The 22,992-nt window shown below is 53.0% G+C and overlaps 1 protein-coding gene across 3 annotated transcripts in view; it reads left to right on the forward strand.

Annotated features, from left to right (window-relative positions):
- Tbc1d16 (TBC1 domain family member 16) overlaps window positions 1-22,992 on the forward strand; it is an 82,502-nt gene that overhangs the window by 19,189 nt on the left and 40,321 nt on the right. For all 3 annotated transcript variants that reach the window (XM_032912168.1, XM_032912170.1, XM_032912169.1), the window contains exon 3: window positions 830-1,427. In XM_032912168.1, coding sequence (XP_032768059.1) covers window positions 830-1,427 — 598 coding nt within the window. The remainder of the gene's footprint in view (window positions 1-829; window positions 1,428-22,992) is intronic.

Consider the following 22,992-nt stretch of genomic DNA (forward strand, 5'->3'; position numbering starts at 1 on the left):
TTGGGAGGCCCAGTAAAGACATTTAAAAAGGGCTTAAGCACAGGGAGGATGAGACCTCAGCAAAGAGGCTCGCTCGCTCGCTCGGGAGTGTGCATGTGGGTTTCTCCATGGTGAGGTCCCAGCTGACTCAGCAGGCTGGAGTTCGGAGTCGCCTGTGCAGGGTTCTAGGCTGTGAGTTCTGAGCTTGGAGCGTCTGCTCACGCACGGATCTAAAACGTCAGCTGTAAGCGCAGCGGCTCCCGCGCCCTACTTGTGGTGCTGGGAACGAGGGTCAAGGATGGATCTTAGGTCCTCATCTGCGTCCCAAGACCATGTGACCGCAGGGTGTGGGAACAGCCTCCCCCTCACGTTATGAACAGCTGGCCGAGTCTCCCAACCTCTGCCAGACACAGAAGTGAGCCAAGGGGATTTTGGCTGGAGTTCAAGTCCCCAGGGATATATGTGGTTAATGTTGCTGGCTCTTGCTTAAAGGGTTTTGAATCACAAAATCGGGGAAGCCTGGGGATGGTGTGCCATAGCCCAGGAATCGGGGTACCCCTCAACAGCCTGGGGCTGTGTTGGGAGATGCCAACCGCATCCCCCCTCACCAGAGCTTGATGCTGACAGCCTTAAAAGAGGTTCCTTCCTCAAACCCTATGTTTAAAACGACAAGCCAAGAAAGCCCTTGCTGACTGGAGGAGGCCCAAGTGCTATCCATCTGTCCGTCTTGGATCTGGTTCTTGACATGATTGGGTCTCCCATCTGCCTCTCTCCCCCTGGTGCTGTGCATGTAGCTGGGATGCCACCTGCCCAGCCAGCCCCTGACCACCTGCCCCACAACTCCCCACAGGGTACCTGTGTCTGTACATGGAGAAAGATGAGCTGCTGGGGGCTACCCTCATCCTGGCATGGGTCCCCAACTCTCGAATCCAGAGGCAGGATGAGGAGGCCCTACGCTATATCACCCCCGAGGGCTCCCCTGTGCGCAAGGCACCGCGTCCTCGAAGGCGTCGCACCACAAGCCTGGGGGCCCCCTACCAACCCTCTCCCACAGAGCCAAGGCCTCCCCTGATTCCCAAAGACGAGGACATCCTGGTGGTGGTCCAGAACACGCAGGATTCTGTGCACATCAGCCCTACAGACGAAGATGGGGTAAAGCTGGCCCAGGGCCCAGAGGTGGATGGACCCCTGCCCACCTCACAGCCTGTGCATAGTGACTCTGGGATCCTGTCTACAGTCAGCTCCCAGGATGGGACGGAGAATGGCCGGGAGCTACGGCCCGAGGCTGTGGAGGAAGAGGGCTCCTTGGAGTTGTCAGCTGATGGCGTGAGCCGGGATAGCTCCTTTGACTCGGACTCTGACGCCTTCTCCTCGCCCTTCTGCCTCTCCCCCATCAGTGCGGCCCTGGCGGAGGGGAACAGCTCTGCATTCCTGGAGAGTGAGGGCAGGTGAGTTCATGATGCTGACCCCCAAGACCCGAGCTGGGTTTTGGGGAGTGGTTCTAATATCACCTGCTTAGTCCATAAGGAGCAGTCTTAGGGCCACCACATGGTGACTGAGAAAGACACCCGATTGGTCCCTGCATTCATCTCCTCCAATTCCTCTCCTTCTCCATCCATTCCTCTTCCACAGTCTCGATACCCAGGACTACTGCCTGGTGGGGTGACCTCTGACCAGGGTCCCACTCGCAGGATCTTTCGACTTTTCTGTTCCTATTTGAGAAGCATGTCAGCCCCCCAGGCAAACTCCTGCCTGTGACCCTGGGTGGCACTGTGAGTTCATGCGGTGTTGCATGATCCACTTCTGGGCTCTGCTGACGACCTGACACATGGCCTGGTCTACTGGAATTCCTCCCTGTTGCCAGGTGCAGAGATAGAAACACAGCCCTGGGTGTTGGACAGTGGAATATGTGCAGCGTTTGCTCTGCTGAGTCAATGTGCTTGTGCCCCGTGGGGAGCACGTGCCTGGACTAATTAGCCAATGAGTGGGCTAGATGGCATATGCTGTAGTTTCAGGAGTTGGGAGGCAGGATGGCTTGCCTTGCAGAGGGTCCTCTGGCTTGGGGGCCCAGGTGCTATGTTTGACCAATGTCACCCAGTGTCCTCAGGGTTCTTAGGTCATGTTGTGTAACGAAACTTTCTCTGGGGAGATACAACACATGCATCTGCTCACCTCAGATAGGGAGCCCACAAGTCACAAAAGTGTGGACACCATCAGAGTCCAACTTGGTGAGCCGTGAGTTTTATTGAGTTTACTTACAGGAGTAGAAATGACTCAAAAACAGCTGCATCACCAATGCCCACCCAAGCATGAGTGACAGCTCGCAAAGCTGGGAACCTGGAGCTCCTTTCTAGGTGCCTCAATAGGTCTACACCTCCTCCAGGCAGCTCTACTGGTTTCTGTTGCTTGCAGCTGGTCTGGTCTCTCGAGGGGTCTTTGCAGCATTTATCAGTCTCAGAGGGACTCAGTTTTTATTGTTTACTCTGGCAGGGAGGAGCCTGGTGAATCTAGTTGGTTTCAGGGACTTCCTGAAGCCTTTTGAGTTGTTTACCTCCCTGCTTAAGGAGCTTCCCTGGGAGATGGAATGTTTCAATCTATAACTGTAAAACTCAGGTCCTCAGAGGTTGGTGCATGTATGTGTAACTGGGCATGTGTAACTGGGCAAACCGTAGACACCCAAGGATGAGCTCATGTGACTCCAATGTCTTCTGTATCCCAGACTTCGTGGTACTCAGCTTGTTAGATTTCAGTAGAATGACAATAATAAAGACGGTGGTGAGAGCGGGTGCTAGCCAGACAGTATGTGATTAATTTTTGAGCTCACAGGGAGTGGATATTGTGGTGAACATAGGTGCTGTAGCACACGGGCACCGAGGTCAATTAGATCTGGATTATGTGTGTTCATGCTATGAGCTAGATACTGGTGTTGCCCTTCCCCCACATTCAGGGAAGGGAGTGAGGGAGGCTCAGGGGTCCTGTGGCTTGCTGGAGGTTACTATCATGCCAGTGCTGTAGTGAGCCAGTCAGCAGAGGGCTCAGCAGAGGCAGCACCTTGCTGGCTACAGCAGTTAGGAATTCAAGATGGAGTCTGTCCTGATAATACCTCGTTGATAAGACACGGTCCTCTAAAGCCCCAGGGGGTGATAATATTGGTCTTGGTGTTTGAGAATGCAGACAGAATGATGCAGTCAACCATAATGGGCATTCGAGGCCTGGTTCATTGAACCGGATTTGACTAAGAAACCTTCAGTAACCCTTGGCTGGGCAGACTTGGGAGCTCCCCCTGGTGGTGCTACAGCAGCAGTGCAGGGTGCTTTCCAGTGTTGCTACACCCAGTGCCAGGCTGAGATAGAGGTGGCCTTGCTTGGCTTTCTCTGTAGCTTAGAGTCTGCAGCTGAGGGTGGGCAGACCTGAGCCTGCTCCCTGCCGGGTGTCCCATCAAGGTAGGAGCTGGGATCTAAGAATCGGGGCACAGGGTGTTGCTTAGTCCTGGCTCCCTGCTTAACATGGGCCTGGGGCAAGCTTATTTTCCAGGATCCCCTGCCCTCCCCACTGTAAAATGCAGACCATAATATGCACTTTATGCCTGAACTGGAGCCCTCGGGTGCAATGACTCTTGGTCTCTGGGTTTTGCGTCCCTAAGCTCCCTCCCTATTCCCTGCTCCTGATGGCTGTGAGCCTCAGCTCTGGGGGGCCCCGTGCATCTGGGTTTTGAGGAGCCATCTCCAGTTCCCCACAGGCAGAAGGGGGCACCTCTCACCTTCCTCTGCTCTTTCCCCTCTCTCTGGTTCCTGGATCACACCCTCAGGCCGCATGCCTGGTGTGCAGCCAGTGGCAGTAACTTCGGACCCCAAAGGAAGTGTCAGACCCTGGCCTTACTCTTGGCTGTGAGGTCTTGCACATCCGCAATGCAGCTGTCTTAGGGGGATGAGGTGTAACTCGGAATCCCTCCTCAGGGCTGGTGGATGAGGGCAAGGCTGGGGTATGAGATCGGGGAACCTGGCAGCAGGGCTGTCCCTCTGCAGGAGATGGCTCCTGGGAGTGTACAGCTTCTCCCCTCCCCTCCCTAGGATGCACCCTGTGACTTAGCCTAGTGTCTGCTTAGCTGCCACATGGGGCCCCTGTAAGTCGACCACACTTGCCCTTCCTCCGGATCAGTGTATCTTGCCTGATGGCGTTGGAAAAGGGTTGTTGTAACAAAATGCCTGAGACTGAGTATTTACAAAGAGAGAAAGGAGGACTGATCCTCTGTGATGGCACAGCAGCCATCCCAGGTTTTCACGGCCAAGGCTGAGTTCAATCTCTAGGACCTAAACGGTAGAAAGAGAAACCTCTCTCAAAAGTCGTTCTCTGACCTCCCCACAGATACAGCCCCTCTCTCCTCTCCTTCTTCCTTTCCCCTTCCCCTCCCCCTCTTCCCCAATACATTTAAAACAGGCTGGAAAGGTGGATCAGTGGTTAGAGCAGTTGTTACTCTTGTAGAGGGCCAGCTTCAGTCCCCAGCACCCACACGGTGGCTCACGACCATCCTTAACTCCAGTTCCAGGCAATTCGGTGACCTTAAACCTCTGCAAGTGCTACACACGCATGCAGGCAGGCAAAACACAAAACAAAACAACTGTGAACAAAAGGCTACGTGATACGTAAGCTACTGTTTAGAGGTTGAAACCCTAGCCTGGTGGAGGATCATCTCTGGCCTCTAGTGAGGCGGCCCTGCTGGCTATATCGGGGGACACTAAAGTTGTCCTTAAAGACAGGAGATCAGATCACAGGATGGGGCTGGCTAGCTTCGTCCTGTCATTAATTTATTGATTTGCTTGCTTTATATCCTGACCGTAGCCCCTCCCTCCCTCCCTCCCTCCCTCCCTCCCTCCTTCCTCCTCTCAGTCCCACCCTTCCAACTCACTCTCCCCTTCTCCTCAGAGGCTTGAATTCTGATCCTCTTGCCTTGCGAATGCTGGGACTATGACTGTGTGAAAACCACACTGGGTTTGTTCTGTTCTAGGGATCCAATCCAGGCCTTGCACACTGGACAAGTGCTCTCCCGTCTGAGCTGAGTCCCCAGCCCCAAGCCTGCTTTTGCAGCACTGAGGAGTGAGCCCAGGGTCCCTTACCACTGAGATACATTCTCCGACCTTCTCTGCGTTTTCAGACAGTGGTCCGGCCTGAGTTTGAACTCACGTGGTAGCTCAGGCAGGCCTTTAACTTTCTGTCCTCCTGCCTCAGCTTCTGAGTAGCTGGGATGACAGGCCTGGGCCTCCAGGTCTAATTCATCAGTATGTTTTGAACTCCCCAAGGAGTTTCTCTTTGGAGTGGCCTTGAGGACCATGGCTGTGGAGAGGCCCAAGGGAGAGTGGGTCCTGCGTGCTGGGCAGAGAGTGTCGGGGCTGAGGACCGGAGCACTGATACTGGGCAGGGGCTTAGCTCCGAAGACCTGAATGCATCTACCTGGCCTGCTCCTTCAATTCAGAGAATTGAGTCCCAGGGAGGCCAGGCCAGGGCAGGACAGATAATCTGGCTCGTGGTTGCCCTCTAGTGGCCGAACTGAAGAACAGCATGTGCAGGCATAGTAGCGGCTGATGATGGACAGACAGACGTGGCAATGTCAAGTCCCTCTCCATTTCGTTATTTGGCAGGATGTTCACAGAAGGCCCGAGGAGTTAAAAGCATGTCAGGGTCCCCTGGGCTGTCTGTCTTTGTCCACTGCCTCCGGGATATAGCCCGGCAGGGCCTGCTTCTCAGTAAACCCAGCCACGTACCAAGTTCCGAGCTCTCTCTCTTGATTCCCCTCCCGTGTCACAGCGATAGCTTGCAACCCATGGTCTGTTGATTCAAGGCCTTGCTGGGAGTGGATGCCTGGGACTTGGCTCACAGGGATTGGGTTCTGGTGGTCTTGGTCTCCCTCTATCCCCCTGTTCCTTCTTTTTTTTTTTTTTTTTTTTTGGTTTTTTTTTTTTTTTGAGCTGGGGACCGAACCCAGGGCCTTGCACTTCCTAGGTAAGCACTCTACCACTGAGCTAAATCCCCAGCCCCTCCCCCTGTTCCTTCTAACGTGTCAGGAAACACAGTTCTGCTCTGGTAGTGTCAAAGATGACACCATAGTCAGGGCCATCTGGTCACCTCTTCACCTCCAAGAGAAGTGTGTCCCTTATGAAGAACCACCTTGGGTGTGAGCGTGTGTCTAGCTCGTGTGAGCATGTGGATTGTTTGTGTGAGCGTGTGTCTAGCTCATTGTGAGCTGGCCTTGAACTGGAGATAGAAATTAACATCATGCATTCTTCTTGTCCTGTCCTGCTTCAAATGCCCTGTATGGAAAGGAAGAGACCGCTCAAGTTTCAGAAAGAGGAAAGTGCACACAGATGTCTGTGGGAGCAAGGAAAGGGCCCACAGACATACCCACCAGAGGGAAGGGATGCTAGCCAACCCCACTAGTGAGTGCTCCTGAGTGTCTGCCTCCCCTCAGCCTGTGACCCAAGCCCACCTCTCCTAGCCCTGCAGCACAAGGCAAAAGAATCCTGTTCTGCTGAGAGCAAATTTCCAGAGACTCAAAACCAGGGTGGGGCTGGAGAGATGGATCAGTCAGTCACAAGCATGGGGGTCTGAGCTCAGCCCCAACATCACATAAGCCCCTGATCCCAGCACTCATGAGGCAGAGAGAGGAGGATCCCAGGGGGCCCATGGGCCAGCCAAAGAGACCCTGTCTAAAACGAACAAAAAGGTGGACTGGGGCGGGAGCAGAGGCTCAGTGGGTTAAAACACTCGCTGGGTGCTTTTCAGAGGACTGGGGAGGCTCGGCACCCACATGGCGACTCACACCATCTGCAGCTCCAGTTTCAGGGATCCAGTGAGCTCTTCTGGCCTCCAGAGGTGCACAGACAGACACGCAGACAGAACAGCCATACGCACACATACACGCATGCACACCAGGAGGCACACGGGGTGACTGATGCCGTGTCTGAGCTTTGGGAAGAGCTGAGACCTAATGTGGCTGTTCGGCGAGGCTGCAGGACTCTGGCTATGGAAGAGAAGAGTCCGGATCTGAGCTGTCCAATGTTGTAGTCCCTCATGCCACAACCCTTGTGAACCCCTGAGGTAGGGCACGTGCAACCAAGGAATCTTTTTAGGGTTTATTTCTTTATTTCAGAAGAGGGCACCAGATCCTATCACAGATGGTCGTGAGCTACCATGCGGCTGCTGGGAACTGAACTCAGGACCTTGGGGAAAGCACTCAGTGCTCTTAACCACTGAACCGTCTCTCCTCAAGAATTCTTATCTTTTATGTTTAGGATCAGGGTCTCATGTAGCCTAGGCTAGCCTTGAACTCATTAATCAGGGGTGACCTCGAATGTCCAGCTGCAGCCTCCTGGTGTTCCAGGTGTATGGTGCTGCTATTCCTAATGTATTTGGTGTTGGGGATGGACTCTGCATGCCAGACACACCCTGCACCATCTGCGCCCCAGCCCTAGCTGCAGCTAAGCACTTTCATTGTGTGTTTTGAGTATTACTGGTTTAAATGGTATCTGTGGCCAGTGTTGGCTAGCTGGGTCAGGATAAAGACATGAGAGTGCTTAAAACACAGGCCAGTTATGAGGCAGATTTTAGCTTTACACATCTTATTTTGTGGTTATATTAATCTTAGAAAGAAAGCCCTAAGGTGGACGGGATGGCACACACACTTGGAGACAGAAGCACACCGACCTCTGTGAGTTCAGAGGCCAGCCTGGTCTACACAGGGTTCCAGGACAGCCAGGGCTACATAGGGAGACCTGTCTCAGAACAGATAACCCAGAGATGGGCGTGGCTTGGCATTTAAAGGCGCAGACTGCCTTTGTAGATGGACAAGGTTCAGTTTCCATCACCCACATAGTGGCTCATATCAGCCTGTAACTCAGACTCCAGGGGATCTGACCTCCCAAAGCACCAGACATGCTCGTGATGCACACACACACACACACATGCACGCACGCACGCACGCACGCACGCACGCATGCACAAAGACAAAACACATAAAAAAGCAAATTAAATCTAAAAAAAATTTTTTTTTCATGACAAAAAAACTAGCCCAGGCTTCTAACAGTGAGGGCAGACACGGATGGCTTTAATTCCTAGGATCTCATCTGAGCCTTCTCCCTGGAGACAGCGAGGGCCAAGCTCTCTCTCGACGCGTCCTTTCTGTCATTCCTGGTATATATTCCCAGGGTGCCTGACCCCGTGAAGGATTGGTGTTTAGGTGAGGGACAGATGTGGTGGCTTTGAGTCCCCAGCAGGGTTGTGGCTTCCTCCGCAGGTTCTGTGTTCCTGCAGGGCCTGCTTGGGGCCCAGAGGAGCCTGGCGCAGCCTCAGAAGTAAACAAGCACCTTGGGCAGGGATCCTGGACAAGGTCCGCTGGCCACCCCCAACCCTTCCGACCCCCCATGCCCCCACCCAGGTACTTCTGGGAATTTCTGCCCCAAGCAACCTTCCTGTTTCCTGGCCTTGTTGCTGGAGCTGGGATACTCCTTCCCTCCTGCTGAAGCCCCAGCCACCGTAGGTGGAGGCAACTTTGTCCTTGAATGGGCCATATAGGAGGGTTTATTTACCTATGTATGTATGTGTGTATGTGTGTATGTATGTATGTATGTATGTATGTATGTATATGTGTGTGTATGTATGTACATACGTGGATTTCAGAAATTGCTTCCTGTCAGGCAGTTCATTGTGCCCACACACCTGTGTGGGGTGCACATGTGTGTGTGTGTGTGTGTGTGTGTGTGTGTGTGTTCATTTGGAAGGGAGGGCACACCCGTGTGGCCTTCACATGTATGGGTGTGCATGTGGAAGGGAGGGTTAACATAGGATGTCTTCTTTAATTGCTTGCTGGCCACCTCAGGTTTTCCAGACAGGGCCTCTCATTCAGCCCGGCTAGCTAACAAGACAGGATCTTCCTGTCTTAGCCTTCTCAGAGCCGAGATTAAGGTTCCCAGCTTTTCAAATGGTGCCAAGCTTCAAACTCAGGTCCTCGGCCCCTCGTGCCTCACTGTTCTGTTTCTTCTCGTCTCATTTGTCCAGGCTGGGTTTGAACTCCAGGCATAGAGGGTGTGACGTCGAAATTCTGATGCTTCCATGTCTAAGTGTCGTGAGCTGGGGTTATAGGGGTTCATCAGCACAGTTGGCTTGTCTATAGGATCTTGATTTATTCTCTCCTCTCTCCTCTCTCCCTCCCCTCCCTCTCTCTGCACCAGTGTGTGTGTGTGTGTGTGTGTGTGTGTGTGTGTGTGTGTGTGTGTGTGTGTGTGTTTGCTATGGGCAGGAAGGTACCCTTGGAGGCCAGAAGAGGGCATACGAGTTACAGATGGCAGTGAACCACCAGATGTGGGTACAAGAAACTAAAGTCAGATCCTTTGGAAGAGCAGTAAGTGCTTCTAACGGTTGAGCCACCTCTCTAGCCCCTGTCAGTGGGGTCTTGAAAGCCCCATGGGTCTCCATGTGCTGCTTCAGAGGGCTGAGGATCGGTCCCCAGGGTCCCCAGGGTGTCTGCCCTAGCATCACATAACCCGGTGGAACTCTTCCTTTTACTAATGTTTATCCGATGTAAATTCTAATGAGGTGGCTTCATTTCTAATGAGGTGGCTGAGGAGCGGGGGACAGGTTTCCTGGAAGCCACATGCAGAGCCTGGAACAGCTACTGCGGTGGATGCCACGCAGGTGTCAACGCCTGACTCTGTCGGCACTCGGGAGGGGGTCAGCCTTCCTTGATGGGTGAACATGGTGGAGTAAATGGTCTAAGTGATTTTGCCTTTGGGAGGAAGCAGGTCCGTAACAAGGCATCAGCTCAATGGCTGAATTATTAATGGCGTTATCACGCATGGTTGGCGTGGCGGCCTCTCACAGAGGGGAATCCGAGGATCTATGAAGGTTCTAGAATCAGTAAACTTGCTGGAATCATGAGCTTAGAAGTGAGGGTGCCTTGGTGCTGCCACAAAGGTTCCTGGCACCCACCCATCGCCCCAGCCCTGCTCCAGGTGGCAGGCGTATGCCAGGTCCCTGGGTTGCTCCCTGAACGACCAAATGATCTCTTTCTGTACGACTGTCATGCACAGGGAGGCATGCCCAAGGAGGAGTGGGTACCCTCCCAGGGTGAGCAAGCCAGGAGGAACACTCAGGAACAGCCTCTCCTTCCCTCCCCAGAGCTGCCCAGTGCTCTGAGAAGAGGAGAAACCAGAGGGGAGAGAAGGGCAGAAGGGTCCAGAGGCAGGAAGGGACAGGTGAGCAGGTAAGGTAGGGAACGGGGCAGGCCCTGGTGGCCTTTGGGTGGCTCAGTCACACTGAGGACCGGGAAGTCTGGGATAGGGGTCAGGTGCTAGAGGCTGGTCTATGGGTGCTACCCCCTGCTGGTGTCAGGGAGGCGAGTCCTGTAGAGATCAAGGGAAGGTAGCAGCCAGGAATCCCGAGGGTGCCCAGGAGGGGTGGATCGTCCTGAGCCCTGCTGTGGGCTGCCGCAGGTGTTTGTTTAAGCCGCCTACCACCCCTGCCTTTCAGGAAACACTGGGGAGACCCGAACATCCCTCCATCCAGGCGCAGGAGGCTGCTGCTTCCGGGAGCCGTTGTTTGGGCTTGTTTGCGCTTCTGCAGCCTGGAGCTGCGATTTATTTCTTTAAAACATCCCCTCGCTCGACACCCTGCAATCTGTTCCGCGCTGCGGAAGACTCGTCTCGCCTTATGTTTCTGTAGCACTTGGCAGGCTCCTTGCGGAGGCTGGCCTTCCCCAGCCCACCCCCAGTCGAGGTGGCTGTCCCCACCTGCACCTCCATCGTGAAGGGTAGCCCTTCAGGGGTTTCCCGGGAGCTTCCGGGAGGGTAACCCTTCAGGGGTTTCCCGGGAGCTTCAGGGAGGGACCACAGCAGCAAGTCTGAGACCATGGGACCTGGCTCACGTACCCCCCAGAGATGACTAGAAACAGTCATGGGTGGATGTCTCACTGTCAGGCCCTGAAGTCGAGGGTGCCCAGGCAGCAAACCGGGCCCTCAGTTGCTGGCTGCCCTTCAGCTTCCTGCTCATTAGCAGGCGTTGGCTGCCACCCACTTCAGGAACTCCGAGGCACTGCCAAAGAATTTGGACTGGGTCTCGACAGCGCCCGGCTCTTCCATGTGCTACTCGATGTACACATGTGTTTGGCTCATGCATGACAATGGGAGGAGCTGTGGGCTGGGGCCCAGGGACCCGGCTCGGTCTGCAGCCTGGTACATATCATAGCCAGATACCTAGGTGTGAAGTGTGCTAGATCTGCCATCCCCAGTGTGACCTCAGCAAGGTTTTCACTTCCTAGCCTCGGTCTTCCCACCTGTGAAATGGGGCCTTGGTGAGGGTGTGCGGTGCATGCAGAGCCCTGGCAGTGAGCCCCACACAGTGGGCGCCACTCACTGTTGCCATGGTGACCAGACTGACAGGTGGCACCTTTAGATGCTCAACATTCTTCAGCTCTCTGCTCAGTTTGGTATGGGCGTCCCAGGGTCAGCATGACAAAGAGCTGTAGCCAACCACTGAAGAGGAGAGAAATACATCCTTTCACACTCGAGGCTCTAGTTCCTGCAATCTTCAGCCTCTGACTTCGCTGTAGCCACATGACCTTGCCCTGCCTGTGTGCACACTCCCCTCTTGATGAGCATGCTAGATTAGGGTCCCCCAACTCCAGCACATCCTGACCTGAACCTGACAACACCTACTGGACACTGGCATCTGGGGAGGTTCTGCAGGACAGGGATTTGAACCTGTTTCCACCTTTCCCAAGTTCTGTGGACATCAATGTCAATGGCTAGGACACTGTTCGTTTCCAGTTTTAGAGAGGGTCACTCAACAGGTTAATGGGTTACTGTCCATGACACTAACTCAGAACTTAAAAACTAGAAGGGGCTATGGAAGTCGGACAGCGGTGGTGCACACCTTTAATCCCAGCACTTGGCAGGCAGAGGCAGGCGGATCTGTGTGAGTTTGAGGCTAGCCTGGTCTATAGATTGAGTTCGAGTTCTATGACAGCCAGGGCTACACAGAGAAACCCTGTCTCAAACAAACAAACAAACAAACAAACTAACAAACAAACAAACAAAAACAGGGGACTGGGAGATGGATTACAAGAGAGTACTGGCTGACCTCTGACCTCCCATATGCATGCTATGGTAGGGGTTTGTGTGGGTGCATGTGTGTGTGTGAGTGTGTAAGTGCATGTATGTGTGTGAGTGCATGTGTGTGATACACGCTATGGAGCATGTATGTGTGTGCATGTATGAAAATGTCCGTGTGCATGTGTGTGTGAATGAATATGTATGTGTGCATGTGGGTGTATGAGTGTGTAAGTGCATGTATGTGTGTGAGTGCATGTGTGCGATACATGCTATGGAGTGTGTATGTGTGTGTGTGTGAGAGTGTGCATGTGTGTGTGGGAATGTGTGTGCATGGGTGCATGTATGTGAGTGCATGTGTGTGTGTGCATCATGCACGTGTGTGTGAGTGTGTGTGTGATGCATGTGTGTGTATATGTGTGTGTGTGTGTGTTTAAAAAAATTAAACTGGGCCTTCATGGAGTCCCTTGATCACCTGTCTTTTGCACAATCCCCATTTGGCCTCAGAAGCAGGTCAAGTGGGTCTTGTTCTAAGTGACAGGTGAGCGGGGCCTGAGGAAAGACATTAATTTGCCTTAAAAATGACAAATTGGAGCCGAACCCGTGGCTTAGTGGTTAATCTCAGCACCCACAACCATCTGAAACTCCAGGTCTGGGAGATCCGATGTTCTCTCCTGGCCTCTGTGGACACCAGGCACACTCAAGTGACACAGACATACATTCAGGCAAAAATGAAACTCATGAACACAAAAGACAAATAGATCTTTTTAAAAGCTGCCAAAAGTGTTAGGGTGGTGGTTCACACCTGTAATCCTAGCAGGGAGGCGGAGGCAAGAGACCTGCCACAAGTGGGAGGCCAGTGTGGACTACATAGCAGGTCCTTGTTTCAGAGAAAGAAAAAGGACGTGAGTCTGTTTCAGGAACTCGGGGAGAATTTTTGATGCTGCTGGGCCAAGGTGGTCATTGTTTTCGTGTGGCTATATTTTCCTCCTGGCCTCTCTGGATTCTGACTGAAACTACACTCTCTCTCAGGGACTGGAGGATGGGACAGAAAGCTGGCATTTTGTGCTTTGTGGATCAGATGGGCACTGCTGCTGTGCCTGAATGCCACCTTGTGTGCCAAAAGCCTCCACCCAAAATATGCAAATGTCCCCCCACCCCCGGTGAGCCTCACCACAGACACAGGGATGTGAGCTTTGAATGGCATTTGTAAAGCGTGAAAAAAATATATAAATATATATATTTCTTTCAACATTTAAGATATTCAGACTTAAAGCAGGTGTGGCACATGGCTTTAATCCTAGTACTCAAAAGGCAGAAGCAGGTAGCTCTCGGTGAGTTCAAGGCTAACCTGGTCTAGTTCCGGGACAGCCGCGACGGCAGTGAGAACCCTCTCAAAACAAACAAATAAACAAAATGAAACCGAAAAAAATATATGGACCGGAGACGTATTATGGAACCCGGGGGTAGTCTCCAGCACTTTATAAACCAGCTGGGGTAGACATGCCTATCGTCCCAGCGTTCAGAGCAGGAAGGTCAGAAGTTCAAGGTCATCCTTGGATACATGGTTAGAGGCCAGCCTGGGAGACAGGAGACCTTGTCCTAAACAAGTAAGCAAGAAAGCCGAAAGTATGTGTAGGAGTGGAGAGAAGGAAGTCTGTTGATGGAATATTTGAGAATCAGGCATGGCGGCACTCAACCTGCACTTCCAGAACTCCAGAGGCCAAAGGTTGTAGAGGCCAGATGGGCTGCATGATGAGCCTTGTCTCAGACAAAAGAAACATCAGGCCCAGAGAGATGGCTCGGCATGTCAAGGCTCCCGGTGTCATACCTGATGGCCCACATTGGGTCCCAGGCCCTTCATATGGAAGGAGAGAACTGAGTGCTGCAAGTCTGACTTTCGCATGTGCGTGCGAGCACACAAATAAGTGAATGAATGAAATAAAAGAACAAAGACTGATTGCCTGGCTCCTGGGCTGAGTAGACAGAGAGCAGCCTGGAGACAGACAGCGGCCTGGACTTTGCCTGGCCCTGGTCTAGGCCAAGCACTACCCAGTAGAAACACAGTGGATAACCTTTGCCCCATCCCTCAGGGTGGCATCCTGGATATGCCCTCACTTGGCCTCTATTCAGTAAAGGAGACTGAGGAGGCCTGTGGGTGTCCTATCTACAGGCACAGTCTCTGTAAATCCTCTCTCTCTCTCTCTCTCTCTCTCTCTCTCACACACACACACACACACACACACACACACACACACACACAGAGAGAGAGAGAGAGAGAGAGAGAGAGAGAGAGAGACATGTGAGTGCAGTGCCCACAGGGGCCAGAGGCTTCAGATACCCCGTAGGTGGAGTTATAGATGGCTGGAGACTGCCAGGAAAGCATACTAGGAACAGAACCCAGGAACCTTTGGAAGAGCAGCATGTTCTTCTCAGCCAAGTCACTGCTCCGGCTCCTGTGTGATGCATCTGAACATACCCTGTTGCTGTCTTTTGTCTTTTAGCCTCTTCCCTCTGACTCCCTTTGTCCTCTGCCTCTTCCCTCTGACTCCCTTTGTCCTCCCAAATAGTTCCCCATCCTACTTCCACGGCTGCTTGTGACCCACTGAGTTTAACTAGAGCTGCTCGCATGAGCATGGCTGGGAGGTTCCTTACTGGATCTGACTCTATGGCTACACCACTCAAGATCTCCCCCCTTTCATCCCCAACAACCATTTACTACCCAGAGCTCCTGGGAAGGGGGATGTTGGGTCCTCACAAGCCCCCTGCCCTTGTTCCTGATGGGATGTTGACTGGCCTTGTGCGGGTCTCACGTCGGGGAAACACCACCATTGTGGATTACAAGATGGCCTTTCTCTACTCTCCTCCCCAGCTCCTTCCTCCTCCCTAACCTCTCTGAGGCTTGGAGGAAGTGATACAGGGGTCCTATTCAGGGCCCAGCATTCAAGATGCAGTTTTCTGCATCCCCACCAAGGCTGGTTTTGAACTCGGGGACTCCAGCAATCCCATTCCCTGAGCCTCTTGAGTAGCCATTGGAACTACCTGGCTTCGCGTGTTTGAAACCATCTGGACATGTGTGCGGCTGTGCCCTAGGATGCCCACAGTCTCTTTCCACTGATGGCCGGGGGGTTTGCTTCTATCATCTGCCATCTCCATCCCCTTGGTCAGAGTGTCCCTCCGCACCAGAGTGCTGATGTTTGCTTCTCTCTCTCTCGAATTTCAATAGTTTTTGAAATTTATTTTAGAGACTAGGCTTTTGTTGAACATGTGTGTCTTATCAGTGTTCCCTTCTGCGGCTCACACCGCTGATGCCAAGTCTCGGAACCCCTGGTCTGGCTGGGGACTGGAAGCCGTTCAGGCGTTTCCCTGCTCTGTGGCTTTGTGGCTGTGGCCCATGTGAGTTAACTTGGGTGTAAGGTGTGAGGTTTGTGTTCGGGCTGTGCGTGGGCCCCAGCAGCACGTGTTGGAAAGACGTCTTTGCTTGCAGAGTCCTGTCTCTCTGATGTCATGGGGGGATGCTTGTGTGGGTCATTGTCTTTATTTATTTATTTTTTTAAGATTTATTCATTTATTATATATAAGTACACTGTAGCTGTCTTCAGATACACTAGAAGAGGGCATCGGATCTCTTTACAGATGGTTGTGAGCCACCATGTGGTTGCTGGGAATTGAACTCATGACCTCTGGAAGAGCAGTCGGGTGCTCTTAACTGCTGAGCCATCTCTCCAGCCCCATTGTCTTTATTTTTAAAGATCACAATCATTCCTCCCTTCCCTCTTATCTCTCCAAACCTTCCCATGCTGTCCCATTCAAATTTATAACCTTTCCTTTAATTGTTGATACATACGTGTGTGTTTGCACACGTCTGTGCATGTGTGCATGCGTGCGTGCTCCTGAGGATGTAAATACAATCTGCTCAGGCTGTTTAATGTTACTCATATGTATGTTTTCATGGCTGACCACTGTATAATCAGCTGGCGTGCCCTTCCCTCTCCAGCTCTCAGCATTCCTTAGTCGCCTGTTGTAGTTCTTCCTGTGTGGGGTTGAGGCCTCATGGGTGTTCCTGATCCACATCAGCCCATCCTCGTTCCTGTCATGTTTAAGTAAAGTTAGGGAGACTTTATGGGTGCGGCTTCTGACGTTTCTAAGAGATACAATGTTGCAGCACATGGCTATGTTGTTAAAAGCAAAAGGGAAACATCAAATGAACCATTGAAGCTACCCAGGTGTTCAAATCAGTATCCAGTTCAGTATGGGGTCTGTACAGTCACCCACCGAAGCTTTGCGTCCTGTCTTCTCACTGCCCTGTGCCCTGTGTACTCAGAACAGAGCCCAGTATAGCATTGCTGCCCTCTGGGCATCAAGAATGGCTCATGACCCGTAATGGCCTTGGTTCAGTGCACTGTGTTGTCCATGACTCGGTTTAGGGCTCTTTGTGGTCCATTGTTTAGGGACCGACTTTGTCCATGGTTAGGTCCCCTCGCTGTCTGTGTCTCAGGACCCTGAATCATTGGGGGCTCACTCTACTCAGGGGACTGGGCTGTGGCTGGGAGCCCTACATTATCCACGGCTTTGAGCCCTCTGTGGTTCAGTGTGGGTCTGTACTGTTGAGGTCTCCCCCTACCTGTTCTCTGCCAGACTTTTCCTTTGTAGGAGTCATACGGCTTCTAGCAAGAGGGCCTTGCTGGCTCACCGCCCCTGTTACGAAATTCTACGGCCTCGACTCCTCCCCTCTCTGAGCTGAGATTCCAGAAGTCACCTGCGAGGGAACTGGACTCCAGAGAAATGGGGGGGGGGTGTCGGATGGTCAGGTTCATCTTGAACTCAACTCTGCTATCAGCAGAAGCTGGCAGGTCTTAAACAGCTGAATGCTTTCTGCTAAAGGTACTGGGTCACCAAGGAAGGAAGTAAACCAGTGTTCCTAAGCTTAAGATGCAGTGTCCCAAGAGACAAGTTGTTCCCCTCCTGCCCCCAACCCCTGCCCTCCCCCTTGCCCAAGGCACCTGAGCCCGGGCTGGGATCTTCTCCACAGCCTACTGGGGTCCCTGATGTAACCTAGCCGACTGGTTGCACAGGCTCCTGCAGCTCACTGGGGCCTGTGCTCAGCGTTCAGGAGCTGCCCTGGGGAGCCGGCAGCTGTTGGCCTGTCTCTTGCATCAGCAGCTCTGTATGTCAAGGCCAGCCCGAGGTCACAGCCACCCTTAGGGGATGACGAGGCAGCTCATCGGGCATCCGGGAGATCATACAGGACCTCTAGGGGCCCAACCTGGCTGTCGTAATGTAACCAACACATGACGAAACCCTAAGAAACCTGGGGGCTTTTGTCCTGAGGTGCAGAGATCTTTATCTGCCTCTGGCTTGCGTGCCTACACTTTGCAGCTGAGCAAATGGCACCTTCTGTTTCCACTCACATATCCTGTCCCTAGGCATACAGGGCATGGGGCTCCTGCTGACCCCTCACTCCCATTCAGAATGTGCCCCCCCTCCTGTTTCAGGGAACCACAAGGACAGTCGCCCAGCCTTACTCAGCCACACTTTGCTTTGAACAGTCATCCCGTAGCTTTGATCTTCCTTAGCTACCAAGGGTAAAACAGATGGCCCCTAATGGTGGACAAAACCCTGGGCCATGTCTCAGTTCTGCCTGTCCACTGCACGATGGGGCTAACACCTGACCCTCCTACAAGACAGCGCTTGGGAGAGACTTGGGACCACAGGTCCTGAGATGCGTGTCTAGCTCCAGTCTTTGATGGAGCTCCAGCTGGGCTTATGTTTGTTCTAGTACCTTCCTTACCCTTGAGTCCCAGGAGAAGAGAAATTGAGACCGTTCTGGGGAGTTTAACACCTAACTCTGTTCCGTTTTATTCCGTGGTTCTTAGACATAAGTTTCCAACCCTTGAGAAAGCTGGTTTATCCCGGACTGCTCAGGAACCAGTAACCCATGCTGGCGGAAGGCTAGGGTGTAGGACTGTAGACGTGGGAAGACTCTGGAGGAAGAGTGAGGTTGAAAGCTTTGTAGGTCACTGGAGGAAGCAGCTGTACAAATCCTGGATGAAGGAAGCCAGGGCGTACAGAAGTAGGAGCTAAAATATGAAGAGGGCAGCACAGGGAGATGGAGAAAGCACCAGGATCCGCCGCATGGCAAATATTTAGACACAGCAAGGTTCATGTTTAGTCGTTCAGTCTTTCTCTCTCCGAGTCTGGCAGCCATGTTGGGGCCATTGTCAAGTGATAGTCTCCTTCCCTCGGGGCTTCAGGGGCTTGCAGTTCCAAAGACCACTATTTTATTTGGGTCACAGACTTCCCCCCTTGGGAGATGTGGAAAGATGGTCCTCACAGGTAAGGCTCCGTGACCAGCATGCATCCCCATCTATTAGTCTCCCTGGTGGGGGTCAGTTCTGAGAGCGGCAGGGCCACAGCTGCCAAGATCAGTAGTGGGTGCTCAGGGAGGGATGTCAGGGAGGGTCACAGCCTGCACCAGGCCCACCTGGGGTGAATTGCCTTGGGAGGAGCTGAGAAACATCTGTCAGGATGGGCAGTGGCCGTGGCTGAGGATGTCCTGGGCACAGGGCATGGTAACCCCCAAAGGGGGTCTCAGCTCCTTGCAGAACGGTGGTCACCTCTTACCACAGTGTAGGGTTTGAGTACTACGGCCCCAACCTTCCCTCTTTGCTGTGCCAGGCAAACAGTAAACCACAGACAGCATTTCTGTCCCTAGAAATTCTATTGTGTGGATGTGTGGAGGGATCTCCGGGTGCCCAGCAGATGGCAGGCTTCTCCCAGATCAGCAGGGGCCATCCACCAGACACTTCCAGCCATTCCTTCCTTCTGGACACCACACCCTTTCCCTCCTGTTCTTGGTTTTAGGGAACACCAAACAGCCCGGGCAGCAGATGAGACCCTCCGGAAGGCAGTTGTCATGGCAACTGCTTTCGTTTGGTCGGTGGGGACACACTCAGGTCCAGACCTGGCTCCTTGCTGTGGCCTGACTGAGACCACAGCCTGCCTTCCACTTCCTCAACGCCTCTGCCTCCTCTTTGGGTGGTGGTGAATGTCCCCACTGCTCTAAGCCAGCCACAGCCTCTTTAGAGACCAAACAGGTTCCAAACTGGCTTGGCCGCTGGCCCCAAGGAAAGGCAAGTGGTTGATGTCTCACCTGGAGTGGGTGGCCAGCGGGATACGGCCTCCTTCCTATCCTGTCTACCTATCTCTGTGGGCACATGACCACCAACACAGGCCCACTGACTCAAAGGTGCCTTGTCCAGGGTTGACTTTTGCCTTCTGCCCCGCCCCAGTTTTCTGAGATATGGTCCCATGTCCCAGGCTGACCTCAGACATGATATGTCGCTGAGGTTGACTTTGGTCCTGCTGGTTCTATTACCAATGCTGAAATTTCTGGTACGTGTCATTACGGCAGGTTTTGTGTGTATGTGCACAAACGTGCACATGTGTACAGAGGCCCACATACGCTGACACTGGGTGTCTTCTCCAGACAATGAGGCAGCTTTCTCGTTTAAACCGGGAGCTAGTCTAACTAGCCAGCTTGCTCCAGGGATCCTGTCTCTGCCCCACGGCTGCCGGTTTAGAATGGCGTGGATCCAGGGCCTATGGATTTGTACTCCGGTCTTCACACTTGTGTAGCAAAATATTTTACCTGCCTTCAGAACACTTTTTTAACTGTTATTTTCATGTAGATGGTTCACGGTCTACATAGCAGTGTCAGAAATAAAGAGGAGGGGTTGGAGAGGTGGCCCGGCAGGTAAGGGTACTGTTAGTCTCGCAGAGGACTCAGTTCCTCTGCACCCACATGGTGACTCCCAGTCAGCTCTAAATCCAGTTCTAGTGGCCTGATGCTCTCGTCTGACTTCTGTGGGTACCAGGACACATGTGTATGTAGCACACAGGCAAAACTCGTGGAACTAAAATAGATATATATATCTTTAGAAGCAAACGAAAGAAAGAGAAGCGGACTGGGAAGGAGGCTGCTTGCTAGCACGGCCCAGGTTCAATCCCCAACACCACCAAAAAAGGAACAAACAGAATGGTGGTGAAAGACCCCCTCCCACGAGAGCCAGTGTGGGGGAGCAAGCCTATAATCCCGGCACCCAGGAGGCAGCCTGGGGGTGGGGAATCAGTAGTTAAAGGCCAGCCTGGGTTCATAATGAATTCCAGACCCCTGTTCTAAATAAATATGAAAAAAAAAAAAGTAAGGAAAGAAGTGTGGAAAGAGAGAGGAAGAAGGGAGAAGGGGGAGGGGAGAGGGGTAAAAGGTGAGGGAGGGGAAGGGGTGGGGGAGGGGGAGCAGGAAGAAATAAAGAGGTGGAGAATGCTATTTACAAGGACTAAGAGCAGTGGTTCAACTGGCCTTGCACACCCACGTTCACAGCCGCGTGGGTCACAAGAGGCAGAGGTAGAAGATCAGGTGATCCTGCAGTACAGTGGGCGGATCCATGACCTGGACTGTAGGGCCAGGGGTGGGGCTCAGTGGCAGAGCTTGTCTGACATGCCTGTCAAGGCCCTGGGTTACACACACACACACACACACACACACACACACACACACACTCATTATCCAGCCTCCTAGGGGGAGAGAGTTCTGACTGGGAGGACGCTATGCTTAAGGTGGTAAATTTGTGTTTACAGAGGGAGGGTAAAGTCAGACTCACTTTACTCTGACAGGAGCTGTAGACCCTCATCCGTCCCACACCTATTCCCAGTCCCCCGAGAATTGCCTTTCCCACCAAGGTCATCCCGGACCAACAATTACTCTTGAACCTTAAGCGTTGGGAAACCACACTGAAGCGATCCTGGCCTCCAGCCAAGGGCAGACCTAGCTCGTGCTTGGCACTGTGTTCAAAGGGAAAAGCTGATGGGGGTGGGCGTCCACTTGACGCACCACCGCCACACTGCGTACCCGATGCGGGAGCGGAGCCATGGGTATAGCGTGTTCCCCTCTGGGTCACTTAGCTCTGAAAGCAGGTCCTTCCCTGGGGCCCACTAAGCTTTCAGAGCTCTAGCAGGTTAGGGAGAGCACTTTCTCAGTGCTTCTATGAGCTTAGAAAAACAGCCTCTCCCATCACCTTCTGAGACTGGAAATACGATCTAAGTTTTCTGGGTGTGGACAGTGGGCAGAAGGCCTGCACTGGGGGAGACAGCTCATGGGCCTGGGGCCCCAGTTCCTTCAAGTCTGACCTCTAGATCTCAGACACCCCACAGAGCGGATCTCTATTGCTTTGGGGATTCTGAATGGAATGATGGGGAGGACCACATGAGTCCCCTTCTATACCCTCTGCCTCAGTCATCTTTTCATACTCTCTGACAAGGCATGAGAGCGGACCTCAGCCCCTTTAAAGCTCCACAGTTCTGTTGGAACGAAAGTACTTGTGTCTTGGTTCCTCAGCCGACCACCATGCCAGCAGACTGTGGGTCCATGAGCCAGGGCTGCTGGAGAGGCCATATGGTCTGTAGGACCTTGGTGGTGACCAGGTTGGATGCAGCCATTGGTGTCACAGTCCTGGCATGGTAGCCAATCATCTCCTCGACGTGACCCATCTCGTGTGTTTCCAAAGCCCGTGTGACAGTTTATCCACAGTGTGAGCCTTGTGTTTTGTAGGTGCAGGCTCCAGATCACCCCACACCTCTCTGTAAGGCCCTTGAAGCTTCTGGGAGAGCTCAGAGCCTTCATCTCAGTCCAGTTGGGTGAGACCTTGGCTGATTCAGCGTGTTGTCACTGACGAGAGCCGTCCTGTAGATGGCGCTCACCGAGACCTGCCAGTCGGCAGCTGAGGAGAGCAGCCCACCCACACACAGGGTTAGCACAGTGTCCTCTGTGTCCTCGAAGATTCTGTGCCCTCCAATACAGCTGACCACAGATCAAAAAAACCGGAGGGGGGGAGAACGTGCTCATACCGAACACATGTGGACATTTTTCTTGTCACTGACCTCTAAGTGTGAAGACTGTTTACACGGCGTTTACACTGCATGGGGTGGTATTGGTAATCTATGGGTGATTGAAGGCACACAGGAGGGTGTGTGTGGGCTCTGGACATCACGGTGACATTCTATATGAGAGACTTGAGCATGTGGGGAACCGATCCCCACAGAGGGGCGACTGTTTATAAAGCCCGAGTTCTTAGCAGCTCAGAGCACACCAGTTGAAGGTAAGGGCCCATGGGGAACATGGGGAAGAGGCAAAGACTGCTTTTTATCAGCGGTCTCCCCGCCTCACAGCAGGTCAGAGTGTCAGAGTGCAGCCTGGTGTTCACTTGGAGCATATTGCCTGTTTCCCTCACGGCGACGGCTGAGCAGCTGACTCAAACCCCACCCGGCTGCTCCACTGAAGTCTCTGTGTCACTAGAGCAGACCGTGTTAGGACGCCGCCCCTCAGCCAGCACCCCGGGGCCCACTTGGCGTCAGATGTTGAGTAATCCTGGGATCTCTGGTGATCGAAGGGCGGCTGACCCACTGGGGTCTCGCTGAGTCTGTGTCCTAGGTCACCCCCACCTGGTTGGTTCTTTCAGGGAAACTCTTCTCTTTCATTGGTGGAATGACTTCTCCTCGGCCACGGACTGAGGGTACTGGATCTTGAGGGGGTGGGGTCTCTTTCTCTCATGCACACATGCACTGTTCCAAGGAGAGAGAGAGAGAGCGAGAGAGCGAGAGCGAGCAAGAGAGCACAAGAAGGAGACTTTCATCCACTGTTTTGAGACCCAATGACCTGATGACATGGATCAGTTTCTGCTTCCAAGCCCTTCAGAGACATTCCCCAAAGAACAGTCCCTAGGGTTCAGCCCTGACTCACAGTTCTCTATAGCAGATAAAGGAAAATATTTTCAGTGGGACCAGATTGGCTATAAGTGTGGCTGGAGCCAAGGAGCCCAGTCATTTTCATGGATGACTCACAGGGCCGAACTGTTTGTGC

This window comes from Rattus rattus, chromosome 9, assembly GCF_011064425.1.
Source record: "Rattus rattus isolate New Zealand chromosome 9, Rrattus_CSIRO_v1, whole genome shotgun sequence".
Taxonomy (NCBI): domain Eukaryota; kingdom Metazoa; phylum Chordata; class Mammalia; order Rodentia; family Muridae; genus Rattus; species Rattus rattus.